The sequence below is a fragment of the Sinohyriopsis cumingii genome, chromosome 8, assembly GCF_028554795.1.
Source record: "Sinohyriopsis cumingii isolate HCF-2022 chromosome 8, ASM2855479v2, whole genome shotgun sequence".
NCBI classification, from domain to species: Eukaryota; Metazoa; Mollusca; class Bivalvia; order Unionida; family Unionidae; genus Sinohyriopsis; species Sinohyriopsis cumingii.
This window is the reverse complement of record NC_142968.1, coordinates 127,464,577-127,477,173: the sequence shown is the minus strand read 5'-3', so window position 1 is coordinate 127,477,173 and position 12,597 is coordinate 127,464,577. Positions and strand designations below refer to the sequence as shown.

General features: G+C 34.5%; 1 protein-coding gene across 1 annotated transcript in view; it reads right to left on the bottom strand.

Moving 5' to 3' along the window:
* LOC149794615 (uncharacterized) overlaps positions 1–12,597 on the bottom strand; it is a 66,310-nt gene that overhangs the window by 29,109 nt on the left and 24,604 nt on the right. The window contains exon 8 of the mRNA XM_089966609.1: positions 10,465–10,592. Coding sequence (XP_089822735.1) covers positions 10,465–10,592 — 128 coding nt within the window. The remainder of the gene's footprint in view (positions 1–10,464; positions 10,593–12,597) is intronic.

The window sequence follows — 12,597 nt, the reverse complement described above, 5'->3', positions numbered from 1 at the left end:
CCACATCATGAAAACCACTTCCTACTGAGAGAATGCACTAACATAACCTAAAAATCACCAACACAGCCACACTGCAAAAATATGTCTTGGATGCACACACACTCCAAGCATTGGCATCTTAATGACCATGCCATCATCAATAGAGGAGATAGGCAGGAAGCCCAAGTGATGATGGCCATTAGAATGCTAGACTTAGTCTGACCACAGGATCATAATTTCGAAGCTCAATATCCAGACCTAATCTAGCAGACAACCACAAAAGTTCAGTGTTTCCAAACTGAAACAGGAGAATGTGAAACAAGCATTTGTTGAAGAACTGTGCAGCCAACTGTATAAATTTGAGATAAGGTCTGAGAATGATGAGGAAAACTGGATATCCTTCAAAGACACTGTTGTCAACTGCATCCAAAACCACTGGCTCCACCAAACATTAACAACAAGATTGGTGTGATGAGAATGATGCTGCCATACAGAGACTTCTGAATATGAAACATTGGCTACAGAAGGTCATCGTCAAAGACATCATTCCATCTAATAAGGCAGACCTCAACAACATTGAGTGGACAATCCAATACACACAAAGAGTTATGAGACTCCCATCTGAGCAAAAAGGCAGATGAGATTCATCCCAATACAGACAGGAATGATATGTCAAACTTCTATGATGTTTTGCAAGAAGACAATGTATAAGACAGCCATCACGAACATCTTCAATCCTGACTGTGACAGCTCCATGTTGCTCACTAACGCAGGAAATAATACTTCACAAATTGGCAGAATACTCCAACAACATCCTCAATAAAAAGTCATCTATAAGCGAAGAGGCAATTGACTGACTGCCCCAAATGGAAACCAGAATTTTCCATCGATATCTCATGCACAATATGATCCATAAACATAAATCACACTGTAAGTGGAGGTGCAAGTTACCACGGGACGGTCCATACGTGCCAAGCCCTGGCATGAAAAAAGTGTAATACAAATCGACAAAAAGATTAATCCAAGCAGAAAAAGAGTAATCCACATATAACATGATAAAAATTCAATGAGGATATGTAAAAAATGATGTATTTATCCCTCTGGACTTTTAACATCAATTACTGCTTCAAGTTTTCGTATCTAACACTTTGAGCTTTAAAAAGGAACATACTCATACTGCATTTCAAAATACTTTGTACCAGCTGAGTCTATGAATGTTTTACACACCATTAGAGCACTAAAAGCTGGGTAACAGAGCCTGGATCAGAATCCAGTTTTATTTTTGTTAAGGGGCATGAAGCTGCCCTAGAATGGAATGCTGTTTTGTGTAATTCATGTATTTATCTCTTCATATGAATTAGACCAAAGAATCTGCGAGAAAGATTACAAGTTCAAAAACATGTCTGTTCTCTAATAAATAAGCCATACAGCTGTTACAAATAGAAACTGAGGTCAAACGTTTGAAAGTAGAAATCAGCACGTTTCTTGGATATAGGGCAGCTGCTATAAATATAACATAACTGTTAGGAAAGTGCATACAAGTCTACGGACAAGAGTACTCTTATGTCGTAGTCACATAGAAGCCATCTTTTCTAGAATAAGGTGTGGGATTAATGAGATGTTAATGAAAATGAGAAAACAAATTATTATTTTTTTGGAGGGGGATATATCTAAATTTAGTGGGGAAAAAAAGAGCAATGATTATGCCAAAAGCATAATGGTTGGCATGTATGGGGACCTCTGAAAAAATAAATGGACACCATGCCAAACAGACCTCAAGAAGCCCGTGAAGGTGTGTGTGGGAAGGGGTACAGCAACACTGTTCAATGGCTGAATACTCATTTAAGAATCGCCTTGGGGTTAAGTGTTACTCAAGAGCTTTTTTTTTCTAATTCAAATTGTTCACCTTTTGGTATAAATTGACATTTGTTTCAAGATAATCAATCCCTGAAATATGAAAAACATAACTTCAGGAAGTTTCAACACATATGCATGTATGTCTCATTGTGCATTACATCACAGCAGTGTGTATTACATCACTGCATTTTGTAGAGTTAAACAAGGTTCCTTTTGTGGCAAAGATTATGCTACTACAACTCAACACCATTCTTTCCCAGACCAGAATGAGGAAGTGAATGCATTTTCACTATAATGTTCTTAATGATGACTTCCAGAACAAAATGCAAAACTGAATATAAAATAGGCATGGTGATTATCCTCCAAAAAGAGCTGAGTGATAATCCTCCAAAAAGGGCATGATAATTATCCTCCAAAAAGGGCATGGTAACCATTCTCCAAAAAGGGCATGGCAATTATCATCCAAAAAGGGCATGGTAGCTATTCTACAAAAGGGCATGGTAATTATCCACCAAAAATGGCATGGTAACTATTCTACAAAAAGGACATGATAATCATCCACCAAAAAGGGCATGGTATTTATCCTCCAAAAGGGCATGGTTATTATCCTCCAAAAAATTCATGGTAATTATCCTCCAAAATTGGCATGCCAACTATTCTCCTAAAAGGGCATGGTAATTATCCTCCAAAAACAGCTGGGTGATAATCCTCCAAAAAGGGCATGGTAATTATCCTCCAAAAGGGCATGGTAATTATCCTTCAAATAAGCAAATAAGGCACTTTAAATGAACATGTGTTAGTTCTTCTTTTTCTTCCAAAATTTGGAGATTATGCGATTACTTGCAAATTTAAAATAAATTGTGTTTCATATGTATTCCATCCAAATTGCTGTAAGAGTGAGGTCGTTTATACAGTTTTTCTCAGTACTGTCTTATTTTTCATTTTTCCTAAGTAAAGATACGAGTTTTTCAATGAAGACTGAAGTCAATGGCAAATAGCTTAACTCATTCGGCCCCAGAGGTTTTTGTCACTTTTGCCTGAAATGTGCATAGGAAAGCCATTTGGAGGACTATTTCTGAATACATCGTAATACATCAGCTTTCAACAGATTCTCCATGAGAGTTATACCTACTTGTACTAGAAACATCATTTTCCATTGGATATTTTGCTTTCGCATGAGCAGAAGGGTAAAAGTTGGATTTTTTTTGTGCTTAATGAACCCATCGTTTTCGTATGGAGACGGCAATTTATTCCAAATGCCCACCTTATCCTAGTTTTTGCAAAAAATCACCTGTCTGTGTGCAGTTAAGCCCAGTATGTCTTAGATCTGAGGCGAAAAGGTCTAAAATCCAGACACAAAATTGCATTCCGACCTTGAGCGAATTTTGGGTGAAGAAAAAAAAGGTCCAAAAAAATGAGGTTTTCCCCTCTGTATTTTGTAGTGCAACTAGAACTTCCAGATTATTTGGTATCATTTTAGAGCTATATCTGTCTGCTTTTTTTAAAAATACCAACCACATTGGTGTATCTTAAATGACCTTGATGCTGCAGAGCTTGGAAGTAGGGTACAGCCTCATCATGCCTACAGACGGGATCGGGGCCGAATCAGTTAATGAAGGTATTTCTAGCCCTGAACAAAAAAAAATCTGTCAGAAACTAATTGTAACAAGTGATCTTTCTGATAGGCTCAGATTCACTGTATTGCTGTCTGATATTAGTTATTTTAACTTCTTGGACAACTGGACAATAATCAGATAATAAGCATGTCATTAGAAACAAAATGACCTTATTGGAAAAGATAATCCCTTTAATCAAAGCTACTCAACTGCATGTCAAAACCCTGTTCAGTGAGTGTACATAGTGATAAATACAATTCAGTTTGAATAAACAAAGACTTCCATATCATGCTAGTCAACATTCCAACAAACAAAGACCTCTACATAGTGTTAATCAAAAGATCAATAAAGAAACACCGTTGGATGGTGTTAGTCAACAGCCCAATAAATAAAGACCTCTGCATGGTGTTAGTCAAAAGTCTAATAAACAAAGACTACTATATGGTGTTAGACAATAGACCAATAAACAAAGACCTCCACATGGTGTTAGCCAACAGACCAATAAACAAAGATTTACACGTGGTGCTAGACAAAATACCAGAATAAACAAAGACGTCTGCATGGTGTTAGCCAACAGACCAATAAACAAAGACATATCCCTGTAGGAAAAATCTCACCAGTTCACATGAGCTGCTCATAAGCTGCACATGAGAACCTTGTTAGAAATGTATGCAAATTGGGTAGATTTTGCAGACTCATGTGTGCAGTTTGTTAGATCTTGTGAGCCAAGGAAAAACCTGATTCTCACGTGTGCAGATTTTGCTCACGTGAGAATCTAAATTTTCACATGAGAAAGTAGAACTTAGAAAACATTCTTTTCCATTACATACAACCATGTTTGAAAATAAGGCAGAGTTCTAATTTCTCATGTGAGTTATCACGTGAGAAACTTGGACTTTGATTCTGATTAAACACTTATTTCAAATTTATTCAAAGTTTGATTTTCTCATGTGAGTTATCACATGAGCAATTTGGATTTAAATATTTTGTGTAAATGTTGAATGTCAAGCATCTCCATTACTGTCAAATAGACATCATTTCTATTTTGCACTTGCTCATGTTGCTTTGTTGTATTTTTTAAATTTTAGAACATCTTGAACTTATTTTCTCACAGTGAGTTTTAATCTTATTTTGACCCAACAGGCTCCTTGTATCTGAATATGTTAAGGTTCATTTCACTGTTCACAAAACGAAACAATTCAGAATTAAGGTCTCCTATAACCAGACTACCCATTAAACTTTAACAGCTGTCAAACAATAGAGTTGATAACTTGCATACTGATCGTGGTTGATGTTTAATAAAGTAATCCATAAAAAAGGTGAAGTGTTTCTCTCCCCAAAATACACAGTTTACAAATATAAAAAGGAAATAAAACTTTTGCCCTAAAATGAATCCTATGTTCCATAATCACAAACTTCTAAAACCCCACTATAAAATTGAAAAACAAATACATAGCCACATATCTGGAAAAAAAAAACAAACACTTTTGGCCTAATAAACTCTCAAGTCGCTTTCCAGAAAAATTGGAGAATTACATAAACTCCTTCCATGCCTAACGTTCGCACAAAAGTCAATACAATCTTATACTTACTGAATTGTGTAATTCGGCTATGGGGTCATCCATTTAGTACGTATGCAAAAATCTGGCAAAGCATGACTCCCCGCGTATGCATGCATACTTTTTTACGCCTCCCCCCCCGCATACGTACGCTTGACGCCCCCTCCCCATATGCCATAAAACGGCCTATGTTTAATCAACGCAGAAACCATAAAGGATTAATAATATTAACGTGTTTAATAAACATTGTCCACCGACGTTGAATGTCTGGCATCAAAGAAATAAGCGGGGTAACATTAAACATTTTGTCTAGTGTCCGCTAAAATTCAAACGCCTACTGATCAGTCGAACAGGTTACGTACTAGACAAATTATTATCGAGGTTTCACCCCAGTCCCGTTTCCTATGCATATGTACATTATCAGTAAAAAAAAAAAAATGTACTGTACATAAAATTTAATAAATCCATAAGAAACTGCCTATTCCAGTTGTGTTTGGCTGTGTAGCTGTTTCGCACTGTTTTACACGTGTATATTCTTGGCAATGGAAAATTTTGCTTATTTGCAGCCTTTTAAATGTTCTGATCGTGTCATTTCAAAGTTTATAAAAGAAGTTTCCTATTGAAATAATCACGAAACAAATCACCGACATTTCTGTTAACTTTTCTGTGACCCAGGTTATCAGAGTACACGGTGGAAGAATCGGCTTGTTAGAACCATTAGAGTGTCCTATGGGGCATGGCTCGGCACAAACTACTGTAAAAACATCAAAATTAACTAGGTCTATATTAATTAACTTATTAATGATATGAATTCACTTATAGCTCAGTTTTTATGAAACATCGGATAATAAAATAGCATTTATTTGATATATAAAATATAACATTAAGAAATACCCGAGTAGATGTGTACAAAGGAGTGTAAAACCAGAAGGGCTCGCATCGTTGCTTACAATTTAAATTTCAATAATACAGTAGTATAAAATAATAAAGTATTATTTTTATACTACATGTATGACTGACTTTAATATTGTAATCAACGATACAAGCCCTTATGCGTGCAACAACATGTTTACTAATAATTTACCATTTATGGCGCCTCTGATGAACTCAACAGATGCTGGATGTTGACCTACAGTGTACATGTAGAATAGTACTTTTAAACCGAGCAGACAGAAATTTAAGCGCGGGCCATGTTCTCTTAGCAAGGGCCACCCTGTTTATGAAGAAAGTTATTTAATATTCTCCTGCAACATGTTTGCTCTTAAAACATTCTGACAGCAAGAGTGTGGACATTATTAAAATATAGAAACCAATACCAACATCTAAAGATGTCCACGTCGGTACTGATGTTAATGTCCAGTACGAAACAGAAGACGTCGACGTGCTGTTAGGGAACATTCAAAGATTATGAAAGACATTCTTTGCCGAGAAAGAGGTAAGTTACTTTTACTCATTTCTTTTTACAATTTTCGCATATAGAATGATCAAAGTGGATAGCCTGAATCATCGACATTATAAGCATAGGCATAAATTCGCATGGTCATTTAAAATTGAGCAAAGGGTTTGTTTAAGATTTTACTTAAAGATAATAATTCAACCTCCTGTTTCTAAAAATGATATCTACACCACACTATCATCGAATATTTCAGCCTTCCACAATTCAACTGTGCATCCATGTCTGGCTCTTACGTCCACCCCCAATAATAATGCGGGCGCCTCAGTGAGGAGCACTTGCGTTACTGATTGAAAAAATTTGTACAAACATAAATGTTCTTCATATTATTTTATTGCTGATTGGGTGGATCAAGATAAGCATACACGATTGAGAACCAAATGCAGTAGCTTAATTCATGATTTTATTCCTAAAAGACATTTGCCCTGTCTGTCAAATATTTTGATTGGTAAATTTAAAATAGATTTAATTGGATAAGGATTACAGCTTTTCTTAATGCTTATATACACTAGGACTCTTTTGCCAAACAAATCGTTTTCTCATTTCAGTGCATTCTTTCTGTTCTGCATAGATAAAAAGAATGATCAATTATACTAATTTTTATCTTTTTACAGATTAAACTTCATGAAGGTCACAAAATTTAATCAACACAATAAAGTTAGCAATCATTTGAAAGAAGTGCAAAACATTGACAGCAACAGGAATAAGTCAGACAAAACCCCATTGCCATGCTAGAGGAAATTCCGACTCCAGTCAAGGGTATGTGTAAGACGCTTTAAATCTTTTGATGTAATACACATAACATATGCATTTCAGACTCTAAAATTTGACCCCCAATACATTTTTTTTTAAAATATAAAAATTGGAAACCAGATTTTGAATTTCTTTTTATATTGCAAATGTACATATTTTGGAAAAATGTATCCTAGAAGTTTTGGAGAAATCTTCCAGAAGACTGTTCCAGAAGTAGAGATGTCAATTCTTTGGAAATTTCTAATGTGTACCCATCATTCCTAACGATTGGTTACCAGAGTATACAATCAAAAGGAAAGTGCATTAAATGTGAAGCTGAGCTGCTTTGTTGTAGGTTCACATGTTCCAACTCCAAAAAGAGCTGTAAGCATAATTATTACTAATATAAGTGGCAAAAATCATAATCTGATCACAACAAGAGTATAAATTACATGCCATTATTACAGAAAACTGTACGAAAAATGTATATGCAGTTATAATTTTTGTCACAAATCAGCTGAACTCGTGTAGATTAGTAGTATGGATGAGAATAGACACAAAAGAAATTGATAAATTATTTGTGCATAACAGTCATTTCGAATAGTGTACATGTCTACAGTAACTTTAGCGAATTGTCATAAAGTCCATAAATGTTGATTGTTGTATTATCCTCAACCTGCCATGGTTCATCCCATAACGACGGTCCAGTGCAACATGTTTTTAAGTTTAACAAAATCTTTTTTCTCTAACATTTTTTAGTTACATAACATCCATCAGTTGCACTGATATATCCCGGGTTATTTTGTTGTTGTTTTTTCTTCTTTTTAAAAAAATGATATCTGGTGCCATTTATTTTCTATTTAAGCTGGACTGCTATATGTGTAGTACGATAATAGAATGAATCTAGGGCAAATGGTTTCACATTCAAGAACCTGTCTGTTTTTTTGGAACTGTTTGATGTAAAATTCATGCAGAAGTTACCAGTACATTAATTTTTATTTGATTTTTTCAAAACTGTTATTAAGTAGCAAACTTTGTTTTGATCTTTATATTTCAGTCTGTATAGTTGTCCATTTCATTCATTTTATCCTGACATGGTGGTATAAGAAGTGCATGTTACAGTAACCAAGTTAAACCAGACATTCGTATTGTGCTTAATTTTATTTGACCCAGATAATATCACCAGGATCTGAAAACAAGAGTGTTTAAAGTCATGAGAAAATTGGCACATGAACCATGGACAGGCATGAAGTTAGGATGGTCAGCGTTGATTCTTAAATAGGTCACTTGAGAAAGGATTGTATTATTATACAGACCACGTATGACAAGTAAATTGTAAGCAACCATATGAGCCCCTGTGGACACTTTTTTTTAACGGGAATCTAATTGTTCGTTTTATTACCCAGGTTATTATCAATGGGAGAATACCCGGGTACACGTTGGCATCTTTATCCAGAAGAAGTCAGATTTGGAATATGCAACGTGACTTGCAGGTATCTCATCAACAGTGCAATTTATATGTTTGCTACTGAACTATGGTAATTCTATTGGTAGAGCTATTTGACTCATAGTCCAAAGGATGAATTTTCAGACTGGGTTGGCTGCGTAAGTGTGTCCTTGGAAAAACAGTTGGCTCCTATTTTTACAGTGTGATAAAGTGCCATCTAATCCAAACTACAATTATATATTTAGCTTTACCTTGCAAAACGAATCTTCAGAAATCCACCTTACAGAATGTCTCAAATGCTGTGATCAGGAAAAAAAACTTCTACCAACTTTTTCATTTCCATTTCAGGTTTCATTTTTCAACAGTTCAAAACTGAGCCTGCTAACTTAAATTCAGTGGTCAACAGGAAGTGCATTGATTCAAAGAGAACAATCTCCAAGTGAAAATATTGTTGCAGACTGGCAAATAATGAAATTCAGAAGCAGGAATGTCAATTACACGTTTTGTTTGCTTTGAATTTTCTGGAACAGTGAAGAATGGTCTTCATGTGAAGCAAATTTCCAGCAGTATCTTTCATTATGACCTTAAAGATTTTAGAATAAATGTGATGTATTAATATAACAAGTACATACATCCATGAATACATACATACATACATACATGCATACATACATACATACTCTAGTTGTCTTACCTTATTAAACAATCACTAATCGAACTCAGATTATATGCTTATGATTACTAGATTTGAATATTGATCTTACTCTGTTTAATTCTTGTATTCAATAAAAACTAAATACTATAGTTGTTTTTTGTTGTTTTTGTTCATGTGAGCAAGATGCTGCTCATGTGAGCAAAATCTTGCTCACATGAACGAGGTGTGGCTCATGTGAGCAAGGTGTGGCTCACGTGAGCATATCTTGCTCACGTAAGCAAGATATTTCTCTGGTTAACAATTCCTGCACATGTGATTTTCTTATTAGAATCTATTTGCTCACGTGAGTTCTACCTAATTTGCATGTCAAATTGCACATGAGACTAACCTGAGTTAGATCTCACGTGAGAATCTCATGTGCAGAATGGTAGGCAGTTTTGGTGTGGGGTGTTAATCAACAGCCCAATAAATAAAGACCTCTGCATGGTGTTAGGCAAAAGTCTAATAACAAAGACTAAAATATGGTGTTAGCCAACAGACCAATAAACAAAGACCTACACACGGTGCTAGTCAAAAGACCAATAAACAAAGACATCTGAATGGTGTTAGTCAACAGTCCAATAAAAAAGCTATGCATGGTTGTTAATCAACAGTCTAATAAAACAGAGAACTCCATACGGTTTCAGTCAAAAGTGAAATGTTGAAAGTGATGCTTTAATAACTATTTAGAATTATTATTTAAGATGATAAGAAATGTTGAAATTAAATCAAGAATATAAGTAAAGGTTTATGTACACAAGGAATGGAAAGCAGCAACCAGTAAGAAAATATGCCTGACATACAGTAACGAAACAATCTGGCACAACAATCAAGAGACAACCAGACACAAGAATAAAGAAACAACCAGACACAATAATAAAGAAACAACAGGGAAAAGGAATAATGAAATAACTTGGCATAAAGATACAAAAAGGGACATACATCATCATGTAATGACTTGAGATTAACACATAAGAGTTCTCATGGTTCAAAAGGAAATTTATGACATAATGAAGGACGAAACAGAACGAATTCCCACTATCACCACTATATGCTTATTTCAAAGAATATTTCAGGTGCACATGAAAAAATGCAGAAATCCATCGTTAGACATTCTTTAAACAAACCTTGACTGACTTTCCATCCATGGTATATGACATTGGTCTGGCGATGATATGCAGCATTTCCATCACAAGTATTATATACTCCTTATTGTCATGGAAATCTGGCTTCTCCTCCTTGGTCCAGATGGCATCTAGAAATGAACAGCATAAGAAAATTAAAAAGGCATTAATATCAATGTCAGCTAGACATAAGAAAGCAACAGGATGCGGTCATTAGAACTCATCAATACCACTGTCAAGGCATCTAGAAATCAACTGCATGAGGTCGTTAAAAGGCAGTAATATCACTGTCAAGGCATCTAGAAATCAACAGCATGAGGTCATTAAAAAGATACTATCACTGTCAAGGCATCTAAAAATAAATATCATGAGATCATTAAAATGACAGAAATATCAATGTCAAGGCACCTAGAAATCAACCACATGAAGTCATTAAAATGCAGTAATATCACTGTCATGGCATCTATCAATCAATAGCATGAGATCATTAAAACGGTAGTAATATCAATGTAAAGGCATCCAAAAATCAACAGCATGAGATCATTAGAAATGCAGTAATATCAATGTAAAGGCATCTAGAAATAAACAGCATGAGATCATTAGAAATGCAGTAATATCAATGTAAAGGCATCCAAAAATTAACAGCATGAGATCATTAGAAATGCAGTAATATCAATGCAAAGGCATCCATAAATCAACAGCATGAGATCATTAAAAAGGCAGTAATATCAATGTAAAGGCATCTAGAAATCAACAGCATGAGATCATTAAAATCAATGTCAAGGCATATAGAAATAAACAGCATAAGGTCATTAGCTGTAAAGAATTATGCATATTTATATATATATTTTCAAGCTGTGAATGGTCATGAAATGAAACGTAATAGAATCAGTGATATTAAAAAGTTAAGCCATTGTCCAAGATCTTCCTAATATCTTAAACAGTGATTGGCCAAATGTTGGTGGTTATTAAGAGGTTGGAAGGGATCTTGAGTACTCTCCAGACAAAATTACCATATCCATCTTTTACACAAATGCCTGTTTATTTCTGTCCGCTTTTATCTGTTTGACACTTTAAAAGATGTGGGAGATTTTACTACATATCTAATATTGGATGTTGTTTCGATATGTCCTTGACAGAGACACCATTCCCATTTCCAAAGTAGGATACAGCCAGTAATATTAAAACTGTCATTAAAAATAAAACCACCCAATCATCACAACCCATCACCATTTACATTGACATTTCATTATTATTTAAGCTCTTGATGGTGCAGTTTTCTAAACAATATCACGTTTCATCAATCCACCTTTCTTTTACAATGTTAATGAATGGTTTCCTCAAATTGTACTCTTTTTTTTTATCCAATGATAATGAAATTTATGTTTGGTCCATAGTATAAATTAAATAATAAATTACTACTGGTGTGTTATAACTTTAGCAGTTCAATAATAAATTACTACTGATGTGTTATAACTTTAGCAGTTCAATAATAAATTAATACAATGTATTATAAATTTGACAATTCAATAAAGTATTCAAACCACAAATATAATTTTTTTAAATTTCTTACACTGGACTTAACCTATCCATTGCAATTTTTTTTGGACACAAACTGCAGTAAACTTCCTTTTAATACATATGGCAGCAATGACCTCCTAAGAAATAATGTTAATACAATTTGCTATAGACCAGGGAAGAGAAGTGTTTAGGTTATCAAACAAACATTGTTCTTGTAACAGTAATGCATTACCTTTGACAGATCACAATTCTTTCCATTGTTCTTTGCTGGAATTATTAGACATTTGTAAAGCCATTAAGAATTCACACTATACATTATTCTTTGCAGAATTCAGGTGACATTTGAAAAGCCATAGAAAATCACACCAGACAGCAATATCACAAATAATCAGATGAGACATCATTTTGATTGCAGATGATTAGAATATAATTGTCAATCAAGTGTGGATTTTACAGTGTTGAGATTGTTTGTGACAATATTCAATCAAGTGTGGATTTTATGGTGTTGAGATTGTGTCATTATTCATTTAAGTGTAGATTTTACAGTCGTGAGAATGTTTGTGACACTATTCAATCAAGTGTGGATTTTACAGTGATGAGATTGTTTGTGACACT